This window comes from Tachysurus fulvidraco, chromosome 10 (genome assembly GCF_022655615.1).
Source record: "Tachysurus fulvidraco isolate hzauxx_2018 chromosome 10, HZAU_PFXX_2.0, whole genome shotgun sequence".
NCBI classification, from domain to species: Eukaryota; Metazoa; Chordata; class Actinopteri; order Siluriformes; family Bagridae; genus Tachysurus; species Tachysurus fulvidraco.
This window is the reverse complement of record NC_062527.1, coordinates 12,443,758-12,464,212: the sequence shown is the minus strand read 5'-3', so window position 1 is coordinate 12,464,212 and position 20,455 is coordinate 12,443,758. Positions and strand designations below refer to the sequence as shown.

General features: G+C 36.8%; 1 protein-coding gene across 3 annotated transcripts; it reads right to left on the bottom strand.

Annotated features, from left to right (window-relative positions):
* Window positions 1-20,190, bottom strand: ush1c (Usher syndrome 1C). 3 transcript variants are annotated; one of them, XM_027173521.2, is made up of 21 exons: window positions 20,034-20,190; window positions 17,718-17,785; window positions 16,597-16,740; window positions 15,170-15,308; window positions 13,873-13,981; window positions 13,711-13,735; window positions 12,585-12,642; window positions 12,375-12,478; window positions 11,372-11,456; window positions 11,209-11,268; window positions 11,053-11,109; window positions 10,126-10,268; window positions 9,760-9,825; window positions 9,546-9,682; window positions 9,220-9,266; window positions 3,344-3,385; window positions 2,958-3,011; window positions 2,392-2,491; window positions 2,144-2,253; window positions 1,578-1,633; window positions 1-361 (listed from the first exon to the last, which is right to left on the bottom strand). In XM_027173521.2, the coding sequence occupies exons 1-21, from the start codon at window positions 20,067-20,069 to the stop codon at window positions 349-351; spliced, it is 1,653 nt and encodes a 550-aa protein (XP_027029322.1). In that variant the 5' UTR covers window positions 20,070-20,190; the 3' UTR covers window positions 1-348. The 3 variants fall into 3 exon arrangements, with proteins under 3 accessions (XP_027029322.1, XP_047676117.1, XP_047676118.1); XM_047820162.1 differs by lacking the exon at window positions 1-361 and adding an exon at window positions 398-1,191; XM_047820161.1 differs by lacking the exons at window positions 9,220-9,266; window positions 9,546-9,682; window positions 9,760-9,825; ... (10 more) ...; window positions 17,718-17,785; window positions 20,034-20,190 and adding exons at window positions 4,859-4,921; window positions 6,165-6,281; window positions 6,449-6,502; ... (1 more) ...; window positions 8,226-8,342; window positions 8,615-9,186.
* Window positions 20,191-20,455: the final 265 nt, after the last annotated feature.

Genomic DNA, 20,455 nt, shown 5'->3' with positions numbered 1-20,455 from the left:
GCCAGCATTGCAGGAGTGATTTACTGATAAAGGACATACAAACAGCTCACACCATAGACAGCATCTTCCAGATCTCATTCTTTTTCCAGGTGTTTCAGCACAACAGACAGATAAACCATAATCACAAGAATTACATCATTTATTGTTCTTAAAAATTCTCTTGACATGTTTCTGTAACTTGTGAATTGATGACTTTATGTAGAACAAAATATGCCAATATTTCGTAACTGGTATACAGTATATTTTAGCATTTTTGCATTAATCATGGTTTTACATTATTAAGACACATTAAGTTTTACAAAATGTAAAGGAGGACGGATTTTCAAAGAATTTCCTTGAGGCTCGATCTTAGAAGAAAGTCCTGTAAAATAGAGGTTAGATTACAGTTAAAATGTGTTATAAACAAGGAGGATATTTTCACTCTGTCACATATGTTTAGAGAACAGTGAAGAAAATATAGACTTCTGAAAACACAGGCATCAAAGAGGATTCAGGGATAGAAACACTTCAGCAGCGAAACATGTTGCTAAATGAAATGAATCTTCATACATTACATTCCAGCTGATATTCTTAAATTCCAGTAGCTATTCATTCTAAAGTACATTTTCAGATGTAAACTCTAAATTCTTTTGAAATTCTTGTGTTTTCTAGTTTTGAAAGTAATAAAAAGCAACATGCTGCATTGAGGGTTGAGATCAAACCAACACCGAAGTTTCTGTATGAGTCATGACATGTAACAGTCCCTTTGAACAACATCATTCAGAAACACTGCCAAAGGTTCTGGTTGGGACACAGAACCATTCAGGTTCATCGTTTATTCTGTAGAATAAATGTGAGCAGATCTTTTAGGTGTGCGTACACATCTTATGATGCACACCACTGTCCGAATGCCTCATTAACCATTTGTGCTTTATTAACAGATCATGAAATAGAGAGCTAAAAAATTACATGGACGGTACAGAGCTAAAAAATTACATGGACGTGTTCTTGACTGTCTGAGAGACCGTCACATGTACATGATGCATACGCTCACTGTGAAACTGGGTTAAAGGGGTTACCCAGGATTGTGTAGGTGATCAGGGTGTGGTGTGAGGTGTTTTCATCTGTAGCACATAGCCCTGCCTGTACACAGAGGCACTGCCCTGGAAAACCTTTCTGTTTGCAGTAGTACTGACTGATGCTGCTTTAGGGCTGGACATGTTGCACAGGGATAGGCAGACATTCAGCACAGACACATCAACACTATAGGCAGCTTGCTTTACATCACACAATAAACAAAGCCGTGAACATTTAAGTATGACTTTAGACATGAGTATGACTGAAAAGTTTTGGATTGCAACATGGAAGATGCTGCAAAAAAGGGAAAATTAGATCACCTAATAGAATGTAAAGACTAAAAAAGTAAAATGATGTTTTCATCGATCTTTATTAAGCAAATGTATAACATTAACTTATTAGAATTTTTAAATGATAACATTAATTTATTCACTTATTAAAATGTATTAAAAAATGTATTTCATTGAGGAATCATCCATAGGCACATGAGAAAAAATAAATAACAAAGACAGTGTACATACACTTCATCTTCATATTCCTTTGGTGGAGAAACTGCTATCACAAGGTCAATCCAGTCCTAACACACACACACACACACACACACACACACACACACACACACACACACACACACACACACACACACACACACACAATAAACATGTATAAAAAACACATACTTCTTAGTGTCACATCAATATAACTAAAATGATAATTATAATAATTATATCTAAATAAAAAATAATTTGATCTTATTATCTTATTAGATTGAAAATAAAAGTAATATGTGTGTGTGTGTGTGTGTGTGTGTGTGTGTGTGTGTGTGTGTGTGTGTGTGTGTGTGTGTGTGTGTGTGTGTGTGTGTGTGAGAGAGAGAGCTTTAATGTCTATATGATTTCATTTTTAGGACATTTTTAAATATTCAAACAAAAAGATCAATTTGACTCATTCCTAGACTAATATGTTTATAACCAGAGGAGAGCCTTTAAATCAAGTTTCTCCACAAACACACAGATGTTGTGTCCAGACAGGTAAGTAAAATATCCTTGTTGTCAGTATTTATAGCAGCACGTTTTAAAGATCTCACCCCTCCACTGTTCCAGGCCCGAGCCAGAGAGTTCTGCCCTTCAGTCAGCGTGACATCTGTCAGGATTTTTCCATTTACTGCCATGATTTCATCACCGGCCACCACGCCACCTGAGAGTTCCATGCATATAAATTAGCAATTAGTGACAGCAATGAATAGAGTACACATGATTAACAAAGTTCTGATGACCAGCACACAGACCTGAAGCTGATCAGATTGCTGCAGTAATGATATTTAAGTCATCTCACCATGCTTATCAGCTGAGCCACCTTCATAAATGGTTGAAACCACAAGTTTTCCCAGGGGAGAGTCTATCCCCCCTTCCACACCAAGGTCCAGTGGGCCCTCCTGCACAACATGCACACAACATATAAAGCCTCAATCTCAGAAGGATTTGTCCCTGTATAGTTTACTAACATACTTCTGCTTCATCAATTATTAAGATGAATAACCTAACTATTAATATCAAGTCCAAAGTCTTAATATTTCCTTGACTTTTATTGATTAAAACATGGAGAATTGGAGCCAAAGCACACAAAGTCTCTCCTTACTGGGAATTCTAAAACACCCTGGTTAAACATATCACTCTCTGCATTTCACATTCAAACCTATAATCTACTAATCTATTAAAACATAAATCAGAGATCACCAGGTACTGTTATATACATCAAAAACAGTGTGTAAATAGCACCAAGACGTGTTCCACTTCCTCTCTACTGATAACTGTTACAGTTTACACTCTACACATCCCTGAAGCTTGTTTATATGAACAACTGCAATGTTAAGCATCAAGCTAATAAGTATATAATGTTACCTTCTTAATTCTCAGCAGCCGCACATCTTTTCCTTCTATCTGCTCGGGGGTGAACTGTAATGTGTGTACACAAATGGTGTTGACAGAGCATGCACCAAAAGAACAATGGGATATTAGCTACGTGGCACAAAAATGGCATGTAATGAAGTTGATGTCAAACCGATGCCACAGTTGATGTTTTTTTAACATAATCTGACGTGTCTTTCATTATGCTGCTTAGAAAAATCAAATAGAGTAGCAAATATTCTATCGTTCTTTTGCTGGACGATATTTTCGAAACAAACACAGAAGTGAGGATTGCAGGTTGAGTGATACTGTAGTCTTGAGAATAAACATAACAGCTAAGTATTATTTTTACTATACAGAACACTGAAGCTATACAGTACCATTGAATAGGGATCGAAGTCATCCACATATTTCTGGAAGCCCTGTTTAAATAAATAAGAGAAGAAACAGTTTAAGTCTCTGTGACTGTCAAATGTCATAAGGATAATTCAGGAAAAATCTCAGTAGGCAGCACACAATCTAGTGGGTATTGATTTCTGTGAGTTCACATGTCATGAACATTACATGTCTGTCTTCTGCTTAATTACTATTTCTCACCTGCTTTAACTGCGCAAATTGTCAAGCTAGTGAACACATTTTACACTCCTTAATCAATTTCCTAGTTTGTGCATGACATTAGCATTAGTTATATACATTAGTTATAGCTAGTATAAATAAGAAACACCAGTGAAAGCCCTTTTTTTATTTAAACATTTTTTTAGATAAATATGCGAAAATGTGATTATTATTCTAAAATAAAACTAATCATACACAGAATCCAATTTATAATTAACAAGTAAATGTAGCACTTACAGATGATTAATGTTCCCATAGTTTATGTATATGACAAAAATGGAAAGCAAGACTAAAGGAAATTGTTTGGTTGGATCACTGGAAGCTTTGTGCTGGTATACGGAACCCAAATGGAAACAAGGCAGTGACAAATGTTCTTTGAATAAAGAGTGAATACTGCAATCTGTAACATTTACATGTGGTCACAGTGAAGGATTATAACGGTTTTGTTACACCCACACACTCGCACAGAGCTTCAAAAAGAAAATAAAGAAAATAGCAAATTCAGAAATACCATAACTGAAAAAGAACAGTCTTTCTTTTGCAGTTGATGGTACATTCCGCATAGAAGCTCTAGCTGATGGTTAAAAGGTAAAATAAGGTGACAGGAGTTTTAAAACAACAGCAAAGGTAAGGTTGGGTGTCTGAGGAGTTCCTGAGTGGTCTGAATTACATGCATAAAATATGTATAGGTTAATATAAAAATGCAGCCTACAATCATCTGCTGCATTTTCATCCTTTAAGCCATCGGCATTATTATAATATTAAAATCCACACAATATATAATAATTGATAAATCTTTAGTAAATCCTTTTGCAGTAGTGATGCTCTTTAGATTCAGCTTTACTCAATATTTCTTAAATATAAACATAAAATAGGCTAAATGGAATTCCCTGTGACCATACTTTAGATAGAAAGACACGGCTTTACAATTAGTATGTCTTTACAGGGTTTAAAGAGATAATGCTTAACAACATAATAGTTTTTTAAGAGCTTGATCTAAGACACAGTCCAAGTGCTGTAATATATCAGATGGTCAATAGTGCAAATCAGGTCTGCATAGCTAGTGAACAATCTTGAGCTAACATGGGCAAGATGAAATGTCCTGAGAAACAAAAGCTTAAGGGGAACCAGAATCAAAAGCTAGTATAAAGGAAGCTTGTTTTATTCCTAAGATAATACGTAAGATAATAACTTATTATGAACACATCACCCAGACACCAAAGAGCAGCACACAGAAAACACTCAGATGGAAAAAGCACCAGTTACTGGTCTTTGATTACTTGTTTCTTCTTGGACTTAAATGATGTGTTGTACACCACCATCCTCTTAAGCATCTGTGGTGACTACAATGTAGAATCAGATGTAGAACAGTATTACAAAACAAATCAGTTTCTCTCACACAAACATTTACATGTACACAAGGAATTGACCTCAGAGCTATAACCATAAAGAGACAAAATAATCCACTGTCAATGTTTGGGGAAAATCCAATAAAATCCTAATTTTTAAATTTCAACGCCTGACCCATTAACTCTCAAACATATATATGAGATATTTTGGCAGCTGTGAATACATCAAACCACGCAGGGCAGTGGCTGCTCACCACCATGACTGCAAAACTATTTCATATATTTTATATGCCACTAGGTCAGGTTTGCATGGGTAGTCTGACTGGTCTACAGCTACATGGCCCCATACAAAGCAAGCTTTAATTCACAGAGTTATCTGACAAAATTTTACCATCGCCAGCAGTAACTTTTACAGCAATTAGAACTACAGTAGCTCTTCTGTAAGATCTGACTAAACAGGCTAATCTTCACTCCCCACATGCATCAGTTAGCCTTGGATGCAATGACCCTGTTTCAGGTCCACTGGTCATTCTTCCTTGGACCACATTTGTGAGGTACTGATCACCACATACTGGAAACGCCTCACAAAGACCTGCTGTTTTGGAGCAGCTCTGACCCAGCTGTCTACAGTTTCATAAATTGTCCCTTGTCAAAGTCAATCAGATCCTGACGCTTGCCCATTTCCTGGGTATCTCCTGCTTCCAGTATATAAATTTTGAGAACTGACTGTTCGCTTACTGCCTAATATATCCTATACCCCTTGACATGTGCACTGTTGTGAGAAAATCAATGTAATTCACATGACGTTTCAGAGGTTTTCATATTATGGCTTATCATTGTGACAGCTCTAATGATCAAAGTAGAATAGAGGGAGGCCAAATCAAGTTGTGTTTTTCTGTGATTTAATAAGACAAAGCTGAAAGCCATGAAGATATGTAGATGTGGAAACTAGAAAGTCTATCAATCACAGCCTTTAGATTCTAGGCAAAGACTCATTATGTGCACAACAGGCTTTGACCTCCCTCCCTCTTCCTTCTACTCTCTCGACTTCCCTAAAGGTAGAAATGCTAATTTTGAGATTCTTGCCTCATAAATCAATGCAGTCATTAAGATGCACCACCTGAGGACATCACTCATGAATAGAAAAGCAATGTCCACAATAATATTCAGTTAACCAAAAAGACATTAGATAACACTATGCTTTTCCATCAGCATGCACACACATACGTAGACTTACCGTGGGTTCGGGCCGTATTACATGTCTGTATGAGGTCTTGGATTGGGGCAACATGACTGGTTTTGACATGACTGGGTTCACTTGTCTCCTCTGATTAGGAGGACTGGGTGCTATTTGCTACAGAATGACCATAGTGCAGAAGGATTGTGTGAAATTCAAAATAAACTTTGACGTATGCTATTCACACTATTAACACAAAATGTTCTCCATGTTATGGAGAAAACAAAGCAAACATGGAGCAGTCCTTAAAAATATATTTTAAAAAAAGAATAGATCAAGCTCACCAGTGGACTGCTTGAGGTTGATATCCTGCTAACATTAGAAGTGTTTCTCATAACCTAGACCATATTAACAAAATGACAAATCTAAATTTTAGCAATTAACTAAACACATGGTACCATCCTTCACGTATATCATAGGGGTGGACAAATCACAAATTCATTAACCCACTTAGGATAAATGTGATGAGATAAATCTGATTTAATTCAGTGCATCATGGGACCTCGAAAAAATGTATTATTTGAGTTAATATATGTTGATATGTTTCATAAACATATGTCTCAAGAAAATATGTGCTTATGGTTTTTGCAAAGTATGGGTTTACAGCTTGCTGTGCTAGAAGGAGATTTATGCTATGTTTAGACATACAGCAACTTGAAGTGACAAACTGACAAGAGACCATTTATTTTAAGTGGGAGCTGGTGACTTCCTGCATTATGAGCAACAGCAATCATTGACAACTAGATATGGGCATGTAATGTGCTTTATGCAAATATTAAGGAACATTGTGTAGTGACTACCAACAAGAGTGAAGACAGTAGAGAATACATGATCCATGACAAAGAGCACACACCGCTTCTCTTTCATCTCAAATATTATATGATGCATATAATCACTTTCATATACAAATGCTCTCCATCCAGTTTTTTTATTTTAATAGCAAGAAAACTTATTTGGAATGCTAGATGTGCCTCCTACTCAGATTTAATCTCTGCTTGTCCTGGGCACCAGGTCCACTGATTTGTCCACCTCTAAACAAATCAATCTTTTTTGCACAAACTACACAAAAAGCAATATAAAAAAAATCAACATCTCTGTTATGCCACCTGAACTCAACATGACATAATTTTCTAACTTAACTCATGCCATTTTATCCTGCAAATTTAACACAGAATCTTAACCAAGATTAAAATCCAGTCAATCAAACAAAGAGTGCTCAACTCGAGCTAACACTTTGTTTTGATTGCAATGATTGCTACCTGTGCATTGCCAAGGAAGGAGGGTTCATTTGAGCCATTTCTATGGTAGCCACCACCTCGCTGCCTGTAGCCATTGTCCTCCCATTCGTTCCTATGTTCTGAGAGGCTGTGGGGTTGGTGGTAGCTGTTGGGGAAGGTTTGGTATTCTAATTGTTGAGGTGGGGGAGGTGGTGGAGGAGGTGGTGGTGGAGGTGGAGGAGGTGGTGGTGGTGGTGGAGGAGGAGGGTGAGAGAAAGATGTGGACCAGGAGGCCTGAGCCTGAGGTCTGGTGGTTGAAGGGGGTGGCCGTCCACGACTGATGGAAGCAGGAGGCACTCTGGGAGCATGAGGAGAAGGTGGCCGCTGTGGAGCTGGATGTGAAGGTGGGGGAGGATAAGAGGGAGCAAGTGATGGCCTAGGGGATGGAGAAGGGTGGACAGATTTCTGATAGAAGTGGGGTGAAGGTGGAGGAAGAGGTAAAGGTGGTGGGGGATGATTGGCTGTGGGTGGAGTAGGGGCCAGTTTTTTCAGAGGCTGTCTTAGACTCTGGTCCACCTCGTCTAGGTTGATGTCATCGAGGTCAGTAGTGGCAAGCTGAAAACCTCCTGGAAATCTTTTCACCGTAGACATTGGAGATCGAGATGGACTCAGCTGTACAAAACAACTCATCTGGTTAAAAATCATAACTTCTCCACCTCACAACAAGCACCTCAAACCCAAAACAAGCTACTGCTAAATTCACAATAACTGCAAAAAAATCACACAAAATAAACACACAGCTCAACACATGCTCTGCAAATCTTCACCCAGTCTGCACTTTTACCTCAGGAGAGTCATTCTCCACCGAGGAAATCTGCTCCAATCTAGTCTGGCAGAGCCTTTCCACCCAGTACTGCACTTTCTCTGATTCCTCCAGATCCTCCCGCTCGGTCTCTGTTACCTGCCCACACCAGCACATGCTGATCCACAGAAACACCTTAAAGACCTTAAGCAGATAATTCTACTGGCTTCCCTTTGTGTGACAAATAACTATTACAGTTTCCACAAGCCCCAGGGACATACAGTATCAAGGATAATAATCCGAATCAGAATCAGAGTCAAGTTTATTGGCCAAGAGCTGACACACAAAAGGAATTTGGCTCCAGCTGTAAAAAAAAAATAAATAACCCACTCTAAAAATACATTCTAATAGCACTTGAATGAAAATTGTACCTCTTGCAAGAGTCGATTAATTTTCATCTGTTTCTCTCGTTCAAGTATTTCTTCTTTTTCCTTGGCCAATTTCAGCTCAAACTCCATCTCTTTCTTGCTCTTTTTCTCTGTCGTAAGTGTGTCTGTCTTGGAAATCTTCTTTTTCTTCTTCTTGGTCTCTTTTCCTTTCTGAATATTTATAACAATTGTTTTTTCTGTATTACGTGGAAGTTTTTATGCACACCACACAAAAAACCACCCATATGCTGTCATTCAAACAAAATGACACATTTCTGAAATTTCAGGGACTGTACCACAAACACTGCTCTTAATTCAAACGCACAAAGTACCTTTCTGAGTGTAGGTAACTTTCCTTCATAGCGGTAAAACCAGTTGCGAGCTATGGGATCAAGATTAAAAAGGATTAAACAGGAAGTGACATGTTTCAATTCACCAGCTTCCAAAATGACCCAACCAACCAAAATAAAGTGTAAGGGCTTGCATCCTCTTATGTGCCGTGATGCAGAATTGGAAAAGAAAGTAGGAAGGAGTTGTCAAAGGAAAACCTTTACATGCAGACATTGATACGACACATTTCCCTTCGAGAACAGTTCAGCTACACTCACTTCTCTGTCCTCTTTTTCTTCTTCTTCATCGGTGTCAGCTTCTGCAACTGTACAGGTCAAGTACAAGTAACAGCAGACACAGACAGAAAGAGTCAAAAGAAGAAAAGAGAAAGAAATTGCATTCCTGAAAACTGAATGCACATTCATTCTTGTAAGTAAAAAAGGTAAGGTATTAAGTAAGTAGATGTCTAGATGACTTGTGCTGTAAGCATATTATCATCAATGAAGAACAGGAAGGTTTTAGCAAGATTTCACTCTCCACATTCATGCATGGTAACACAGGTACAGTATAAGCATGCTGCAGCGTATCAGTTCTGTTGTAGTACCTGAGCTCCTAGGTTTCGATGGAGTTGGAGAACGCGATGGAGGTGAAGGAGGGACAGGAGATGGACTTTTAGACCTCTCTCTGGAACCCCAGTCTTCCTCCCATTGCCTGTTCTGCTTTCTCTCTTCAGCCTCTATTCTGAAACACATACAGTACACATGAAACAAGGGCTAGAATCAGTCACTCTGTCTGCAGCTAATGCTTAGCTGATTTACTTTTCCATCTCCTTTCTGTATCTTTCCTCTTCCTCTGCAGCCTTCTGTGAAATCTCCATCTTTCTCCTGCAATTGAAAAAAAAACAACAACAGAAATGATCACCAACCAACTGTCTGTCAAAGATGAAACATGTGCAAATGAAATGCACATGTCAATGTTCTAAAGCCACAGATGGGTGCTGAATTATTTATACCTGCATTTATTATCTATTAAACATGAAATCCTGTGATTATTCTGAAGAATGTAAATACCCTTGTCTATATATACTACAATCTTATAGTCTATTATAAAAACTATATACACAAATCACAAATTAGACAAATCTTTTTTTGTCATATAAGGAAAAGTTCTGGCATCAGACTGACATTCGCTCTTTTTCCTGTTGCTCTTTAACAATTTTGTTGGTCTCCATTGCCACTCTCTTCTGTTGCATGAGCTCCTGCCGATCAATCTCTCGCCGAGCTTCTACTGCCAGTTTCTCCTCATCTGTCATGAACAACTCTTTACCCTGAAATAAATCCATATAAAGAAACGAATCAGGGATAGCACAAACATGTACATGTATTCAAAGACACTGACTATAAACCTTTAAATCTAAAATAACTGTAAATATTTTCACTGTAAATCGGAACTAAACTTAAATTAACTGACATTAGCGTTTGATTTATTTCATTAACATAAATCAATAAAGTGAAAGAAAAGAAAAAAGTCCACCCGAAACTCATTAAATATGAATAATATGTCTATATTAAAATATTTGTGAAGTGATTCTGGTGCCAATTTATTAGCTTAATTTGTTGGATGGTGCTTTATTTAAGTTAGATGTGTACCAAGCTGACATCACAGGGGCCCCAGTGCTAGCACACTTGCAAGTTCTGTAAACAATAATTAGACTTTATAAAATACATTTGGAAACTATATCACACACACACACAAAAATCCAAAAATCAGCTATCTAATCAGCCAATAGAATCACCTTGGTGTCTAACTGGCCTTATAACCTTGTAACACTTCTCAATTCATTGTTCTCAACTGAAGGAATGAAGAAAAAGACCCATTAGATTTTATCACATTGTCTTCAGGAATGCTCGACAAATCCTGAAGCCTACAAGTAAGAAAAGACCTTCTCAGACACTCCAATTTCCTGTCCTCGAGTGATGCCGTGTGCAGAATGACTGTGCAGAATGAAATCCTCTGTGAGTTACAGATTTGCTATGTACTAATGAGTGCTGCAGAGAACCGCATGAGCCAATTGTGCCTGAGGTGGACAGAATTACACTATTATTACTTACAGCTCCAGTGAGGACTGTAATAGTTAGACTCCTGCTGCTCTTCAACACTCGAACAGCCTACAAATACAACACAACATTTCCTGTTGGTTTGGAAATTCAGGAAATACTTAGAATACTTCAGTATGATAGATATGCTGACATGATGAGAAGCCTTACCTCCTTGTGGTCCACATTAGAGAACTCCACGCCATTGACCTCAACAATCTGGTCACCAATCTACATCCCCCAAATCAATAAACATGTCAGTGTCTCTGTTTAGATAATAAATCAGTAATGACTTGTTAAAGAGGTTTCTGTGCAACGAGTGAGATTATAATACCTGCAGGCCCACTTCTGCAGACAGAGAGCCAGGCTTTACATTGCTGATATAGATCCCTGGTTTTTGAGTTGGTCCACTCGAGATACTACAGTTAACAGCAATAATGATTTTTAGCAACTGTTGAGATTTATGTGACTTTTTTTTATGTAGAAATGCTCTTAAAATCCAACCTGTTTACTTAATGTAGTGTTGGCAATACACCCACTAGCATGTCACACATTATTTAGTCTTTTATACTGTGCCTCTGTAATATTGCTTCTGTCACTATGTTCCAGGAAAGAAAAAAAACTTATTTATCTGTAAAATTTAATGGTCCTGACTTATCCTGATATAGTATCATAGGCAATACATTATATGACAGTCATATTTGTAATGAACTATGAACACATTCATATCATGCTAAATGAATTTATAAAACATTATTGAGACTTATTGAATTAATGTTATTGAACATTATTGCTTTTATAGCTATATTCATTATGCATTATGGAATAATAAATACATTTGCATTAAAAACTGTCGCCATAAAAAATGGTAGTATAGCATATAGCACTGTAGTACAGCATATTTTTTAATGTTGTCAACATTGTGAACAAGAAAATTGTAGCAGCCAAAGACAGCAAAGGTTTACAACATAACTCTCCAGCACATATCACACAGACTGCTCTATGCTCCATGCAATTATAAACAGCACATTCTGCTGACCACATACCACCTACTCCTGCCCTCTTAAACAAAGTAGTTACTGTATTCACTTATATAACATTGGTGAAAAGCAAAGTAAACTGCTACCGATTCATCTTGTCTGGCTTTTTCATCAAATAAATTCACATACACACACACACACACACACACACACACACACACACACACACACACACACACACACACACAAACACACACACACACACACACACACACACACACACACACACACACACACACACACACACACACACACACACACACAATACACATACTGTATGTAAGTAACAAATCTCACCTGATGCCCATGCCTTTGGTGCCAACCAGGCTAAGGAACACTTTTTTCTCCGTGATCTCTTTACCTCCAATGGAGGCCAGGCCAGCAACACTGCTCTTCTTTTCCTGAAAAACAGTAATAACTATTAGTATAGTAATATATACAAACAGTATAATTACATACTTAGGATTAAGAGAGATTTTTAAGAGAGAGAAGTTTATTAAGACTTACTCCTGATTCAGACACAAACTGGTCCACAAACTGCCACGTTAGAGGTTCATCAGGGGACCTGATAGGGACATTGGGAATTATTAATCTTATCAGCGCACAACAATTTTAATATTTTTATGAGCGACATAATCAAATAGTGGCACAATGTTTGTTTTAGTTCTGTACTGCAGCACAGAATAACTACACTATATAGCCAAAAATCTGTGGACACATGACCATCACACCAAAATGTGTTTCTTTAAAATTCCATTTTAATGGTTCAGTGGTTTTGATCATTTAATGCTACAGCATATAATGACATTGTATACAATTGCATGCTTTGTGGCAGTAGTTTGGGGAGTACATACTTGTGTGTGACTGTCAGGTATCCACATACAGTACTTTAGGACATAAGATGAAATCTCAGTTTAACCTAATAGTAATTGTAACAAAGCAACTGTACAGAAATCTAGATGTATATTTAGAGTCCCAATGATCAAGACAGAGAAGACATTAGCAGTTGATACTGTCTGAAGAAGAAGAAGCTTGGTGGGGACTTAAAAGTGAAATAGTCCTCTTCTGGGTGCATTTAGGGGCAGATCAGGAAGAAATAAAAGTCTGTTTTTGTTTGGTTCTGTTATTATTTCCAGAGGGACAGGAAGAGGAAGGTATGGACAAAAGTAATGGAACCATATAAATCATACCATTTCATCTATAAAAAAAAAGGTCAGATGGGCATTCAATGGCTGCCAAAGGAAATGAAGTACAGTATTTGTTGTCTTTAGTGTATGTGACTGTTGACAGCAGCGATAAAATTATTTTTGAAAGCTACAGAGTTATACAGGAGTAAATAGATATGATTCTAGACTAGTCATCAAAAGTGAAAACCACTGACCTAGCATTTCACTTCCTAAAAAAATGACTACAGAAAAAAGCCCTTGAATATACAAAAAGGATTCACTAAAAACTAAGACGGTTCACCCAGTATATATCTCAATAACACAGAATAAATAAATACATAGCGTCAGTAACTGGAGCACTGAGCCAAAACAACATAAGCTATGTCCCTGGCCAATAACTATCAAATGAATACAGATTTTAAAGTTTTAGGACATGATTATGGAAGCAGATGCTGATTAAAAATTACCTCTTTACTGGAATCATTCCCACATCTGTAAATGAAACCATATAGCTTGTAAACAATCCACTTAACACATTATAAACTAAAAACTAAATCAATTTAAAAGCTATAATGAAATGCAAATAATAATTGTTCTTTCAACTACTACAGCACAGAATCCTGACTCACGTCTGACTTTAAGCGAAACAGTCTTCTTAGTCTTGATAAGGCTGATAATCTCTTCATGGATGCATGAGGAAATTGAATAGCCATTGATGCGCACAATCTCATCTCCCACCTGCCAAAAAAGGATGATTACAACCATGGTGGAGCTTCACCTTCCTGCTTAGTCAATAAAGTATTTAACATTTGTGATCAGTCTGTCCACTATCATTTTGCATTAACTTCTTTTATGAGATTTTTATAAATTCTGGCAATGATATTAACGTTTAAGTGATCTTCTACAATGCTATTTTTTGTCTTCATTTTTACAAATTCCAAGAAACAATACAAGCCAGATCACAGTTAAAATTACAAAGATCATGAAATAAGTGAACAGAACACAACAAAAGGACCACATTATCACAAATATATAAAATGTTTAAATTCTGCTACCATGTAAGTATTGAAGGAACAAACTTCAGCACCCCACAATTTTTTTGGAGGACTTCACTTCATTAAAACATATTTTTGAAGATGCTTCGACAGAGACTATATCATCAAGCCATCTCTGAAAACAGCAGTAGGTTTTCAATCTCTTAATATGATTCTCTTTGTCACAACTACTGTATGTCCCTCATTAGTGCCAACTGGAAAATAAACCAGGCAATTGTGTTAGAACACTCAAAGAGGGACTTTTTCATCCCTGATGTGTTATCTCAATAAAATTCCACAGGAATAACATGTAAATATATCTTGAAGTTGTGAGCAGGAGATGGAGGAGATTCTTGAGATCTTGTGGAGTTTGATGGATAACTATTCTTAAACTCTTGAAATTAAGATTGTTTATATATATCAGTAGAAATAAATGTGCCTGCAAATGGTTCTTACTTCTAACATCTTACTTCCAACTTTTCTAAGAGAATAAAGATGTATTTTATTGTAGAGTAAATTCTTCCAGACATTAATTACCAGCATACAAATGTATGTATTTTTCTATAGGAATTACAGTTAAGTAAAAGAAAAAATGCAGGATTTCGGACTTTCAATAAATCTGTTTCAGAAAGTCATGAATCCTTTTAAGATCTGCATTTATTGGAAAAGAAAACACTGCTAGAAATTCACGGTTTGCAAAATTGATTCATGGTTTTTTACTCCACCTAGTGGTGTAAGTGTGTCATAACATCAATACAACGTAGCTGTGCATTGTCTTGGTTCTTATCAAGTTATTATTGTACAAATACAATGTCTACAAAAAGATATACTTCATATTGTGAATTATAGGCTGCACATGACATACTTTCTTAATAAACAAGTAGATACTCACCTGTAGGCCCACATTTCCAGCCTGTCCATCCTTTACAATCTGCGAGATAAAGAGTCCACTGCCAAACTCAAGTCCACCTCGTACACTTAGGCCCAGGCCTTCAGGGTGATTGCGATCCAAACGCACTTCCTTCAGCTTCCTGCATACACACAAGGAATTCAAATTACAAGACAAATTTATGCTAAGTATGCACACTAGAAGCCTGTTTGTATTTGGACTGCATCTCAATAAGATTTTAACTGTAGCAACTACAGTTAAGCCTGAAATGGGATTTCTTGGTAAAATGGGAATCAACTTAACACATTTGACCACTTCCACTGGAGCATTTGCATCTACAGTATTAGAAGGGCAATACAAAGGTTTTTTCCTGTATCTATATATATTAAGTACACTATGTAGTCAAACATACTTTGTACTCTACCAGACCTACCAGACCAGATATGTAGTTATTTGCCAAACTCTTGCCACAAAGCAACAGTTGAATAGGATGTGTATATGTTGTAGCATTAAGACTGGAACTAAGGGGCCCAAACATGTTCCTGCATGACAATGCCCCTGTGCACAAAGCAATGTCCAATAAGACATTGTTTGCCAAGGTTTTAGTGGAAGATCTTGAGTGGTCTGCACAAAGCCTTTGTCTCACTGAATAACTTTTGGAATGAACTGGAATGCTGACTGCACACCAGGTCTCCTCGCCTGACATCACTGCCTGAGCTCACTAATGCTCATGTGGATGAATGGAAACAAATACGCACAGTCATGCTCCAGAAATCTTGTAAAAAGCCTTCCCAGAAGAATAGAGGTCAATATAACAGCAAAGAAAGGCTAAATCTGGTACAAGATGTTTGACAATCAAATACGGGTGTGATGGTCAGGGGTCCACACACTTTTGGCCATATAGTTTATTCTTTAAAAATGTAACCTACTTCATCAATAGATGCAAATGTTGAAATGATACTCTCTCATTTATCAAAACTGACCACTGTGGACCAGAAATCAGTAATAGGTTATAAAAAATAATAATAATTTTAAAAAGATATATAATATGTACTACACAGAAATACATAAATAAAATAAATGAATATACATTTTAATATCAAATAAAACATTATGTTGTTTCAAACATTATGTTGAATTTCAGTTACAAAGCATCATATCTCAAAGCTTAGTCTGCACATTTCAGATAACTATATTCAATACAGCTGAGAACTGGCAGGTTCTAATTTATTAGTGCTTTGTCACACTGGATTACACTCCTGGGGTTTATAACCAGCATCCTTCTAACATGGTTCACAGAGCCTGGGAAAGAGCAATTACTTTACCCTAGTACTGTATAAGGGCAGAGTGGATCACCCCTCCCTCTTTCTCTTTCTCTGTTTGCTAGCATTTCATTTGTCTATAATAATTTATTTATACCATCTTCTCACCTGGATCTCTTTGGGGTAAGGTTGTCATACTCCACCTGGTGTTTGAGAGGGATTAGAGGCCGGATCGCATCAAACAGGGGCAGACGGCTCGGATCATTAATCACCAGCTTCAAGTCACCCACCAGGACAGGCAGATCCATAGACCTGATAGAAAGCAGATGGATAAAGACTATTCCAAAATAGACTTAGAGACAGTAGAGCAAGTCTAATGTAGCACTGCAGGTCATTTGAATAAAATAAAATTACTACATTTTGACATACAGTATAAAACAGTTCCTATATTAAGAATAACTAGACAAATAAACATTCTTAATCAAAAACATATGCAGGTCTGGCTCAGAAAAACAAATTTAGTAATCTGTTCTATAGCTTAATTAATATTCTTTTCCATAGTGATCAATTTAAAAACAGCAACCTTCTTGTGGTTCTATTCCCAAATATTGTGCTGGCTGCAGCTCTTAGTTTTCTCATATGACCCTTAAAAATAATGCTTTTTGGATTTAGTGTTCTGCCGTGGTCTATGAAACTTTGATGACTGTTTTTTCACTCCTGACTCAAATATCAATAGCAAAGGGGCTTTTGTGAATGGCTGCATGTGACCAGGTGGAGATTGGAAACTATCAGATCCCCATCCAACAGAACAACCTTTAGCTGCTGGTCCAATAGAGCAACCACACAAAGATCAGGTGGAAAACCTTCTCTTATTGTTCACATAAAAAGAAACCTAATATATAATTCAACTGCATGTAACAATATTATTTTTCTCATTATTATACAAACTTTCATGTTTTTCAAATGTGTCTGTACAGACACATTTTGTTTACATTTCTGCAAAAATTAACATAAAAATAAAAGCAAGCAGAAACTGACTGTCATGTCAAAGGATTTTGAGAGGTTTGAAGCTAGAATGTAGATCAACTGTTAAACCTGAATCATAGAGAAATAACCAAAGACTAATATGATTTACTCTTCTCACCTTCCCATAATAACAATATGAAATGTTTGAAAAAAATGTTATTGTTTTTAAAGCATGTGTTTCTTCTATCTAAAATGAATAATGAAAAACAAAAGATTGAAAACCACTCAATCAATGATATACATTAGATCATGAAGAAACCTACTTATGATACATGCGCAGAACATCATACAGGTAATCCTTTTCTGCCTCATTATCAATCAGCAACTCAACCTGCAAAAAGTAACGGCACATAAAATCATTAGAAGACCCTGTTCAATTCAGGCATTCTGTGGAGACCATCACACTCACCATATGGTGACTGAACTGCTGTAAAAAGATTTTAAGAAAACGTTTAGGCCAGTCAATGATGCCACACATCTCTCTCAGGGACACAACAGCAAAGAGAAAGGTTTTTGCTGTTGGCTATGGGAGGTGTGTTTCAGTGGCCAGTTGAACTGATGTGACACATGCTATTGTTCTTGGTCAGGTGGAAATAGTTGGGTGCTGATCTGCTCCACTAAACTTGCTCATTCCACTGCACTCCACGGCTCAGTTTACATGAATTTGCATGGCCAAAGGTGCATCATAGCAAATGTTTATATGAGACATAATATCACAGAACTGAACAGATTAAAGGAGAGTGAGATTCATATTATAATATTATTACCAACTTTCTTGCTGTATAAATGCTGTATAAATTATTAATTTTTTTTTGGTAGGGGTCAAATACAAAGTGCCCCATTTTTGACCCTGAAGGCTGTTTATATTACAGAATATATTTCTATGCATATATTATAATGTATATAAGACTAGCATGTAAATGACCAGTGTTGCATTCAGGGTGCCTTCCTGTCTGAATGAATGAATGAATTCATTCATTCATTCATTCATTCATTCATTCATTCATTCATAAATATATTAATCAATCAATCAATCAATCAATCAATTAATTAGTGCACCATAATCAGAAACAGAATCAGAAAGAGCTTTATTGCTAGGTATGTTTTCACATATGAGGAATTTGTTTTAGTGACAGAAGCTCCACAGTGTAAAAGAAAGACATTGACAAGACAAGGACACATATACAGTATAATACAATTTGTATGTACAGTGTGAAATGTGCAATGTGCAACTGAAATATAAATAAGTATGTGTTTTATGTAAATAATGTGTAAGAATAGTTTTGTGTGTTCCGTGTATGTCAAGCACATCTACAGTAAATAGGTTTTCCTAATACAAATATCAAATATATCCTTTTTCTATATTTGGACAAACCCGACACTGATAATTTATTGTTGCAAAAAGAATAGAATATATTATAATAGAATGGAATATAAGTATATATATATATATATATATATATATATATATATATATATATATATATATATATATATATATATATATATATTGTAATATAATAGATTAGAGAAAGTATATGATAAACTCTGGTTTGGGTGGAGAGGACAGATGGTGTAATAAATATGTATTATACAATCCCCATGTGTCCTTTAGCATGGACTTTGCCACCATAAACCAATAAAACTGAAATTCAGAGCATGAATCACTTCTGCATTACTGTCTTCAATGTCCTTCAAAAAATCTGTATGGGTATAACCGATGAAATCGATGATGAATTCACAATAGCTTAAAAAAGATCTGCATGCAGGCATTAAACTAAGACAGAATGCTTTTACAGAAGGTCCCAGGTCTACTCAGGCAGAGGAACACTGATGAAAAAAAATATGAAGCAATCCTGTTCGCCTGAATGACCTTGTCTGAGACACTCCATCTATCCATGTCTCCATCCCCCCCTCTCTCTCACAACACAACACAACACAACACACACACACACACACATGCACACACACACACAGCAGATGGGACATGGTACTGTAGATCACAGAGATCACAATGAAAACCCTCTAAACTAAATACTGTGCATCTACACCTGTTATGGGAAGTCCAACATGTCCATACGTTGTTCTTTTATCTTTGTCTTTAAATGCTTATCTTGAATAAACAGATACCACAGGGTTTATTTATTAGAGATCCTGCTTACAGTTTTAAGAGGAAACGTTTTACATGTTGCATTCAAACTGTTACAATACTGTAAACATCTGCAAACCAACTCTAACCATAACTAGGTAATATTCTGCCTGGAGACTGTTATGCACTTCAGGTAAAGTAAAGTTGTGTACAGGTAACTTTAGACATACTCACAGTTAAGCCAGAGCAATTTCAAAGACACCAAACACCTTAGATTATAAGAAAACTGAATATACTTTAAATGTACACAACAAATACTACTGTATGCTACTGCACACAACAAAACTAATTTCAGCTACGTTTTAATATTTGATAGCTTGTATCAGGTGCGCAGTCAGTCTTTAGCTATTCTTAAAGGACTACTGCTCATTTTCCCACAAAACAGTAGTGTGGTATCTGAGAGCACAATATTTACCTATAACTCACTTACCTTATGGCGAAATTCTCGTGCTACTTTCCTCTCCATGTTAAAAGTAAAGCGTTTTGTTTTACCGCGCGCGCGCCTCTGTGTGTGTGTGTGTGTGTGTGTGTGTGTGTGTGTGTGTGTGTGTGTGTGTGTGTGTGTGTGTGTGTGTGTGTGTGTGTGTGTGTGTGTGTGTGTGTGTGTGTGTGTAATGTGCAGCGGCCAGAGGGCGCTTTCTCTTGCACTTTACACTCCTGCTGGATTTTACTCCCTGATGGGGAAAAAGGTCACGTAGCTGTCATTAAACAGATGTTTTGACTGCGTTAAAAGCTTCCGTTTGTAAAGGTCATGTGGGGTTTGAGGATCCATTTAGCCACAGCTGGGGGATGCGTTTATTATTAGACTTGGATTAAACTATGTAAAGTGCCCACAACATAAGTCCCTGTACA

What these genes read in the sequence shown, in the direction of transcription:
- ush1c (XM_047820162.1), bottom strand. Translation starts at nt 20,069, where the DNA reads ATGGAGAGGAAAGTAGCACGAGAATTTCGCCATAAG. An exon ending in CTGGAAATGTGGGCCTACAG is followed by an intron (nt 13,982 to 15,169) that starts GTGAGTATCTAC and finishes CTTTTTTGGCAG; the next exon opens with GTGGGAGATGAGATTGTGCG. An exon ending in GGCTGCTGAGAATTAAGAAG is followed by an intron (nt 2,492 to 2,957) that starts GTAACATTATAT and finishes CATGTTGTGCAG; the next exon opens with GAGGGCCCACTGGACCTTGG.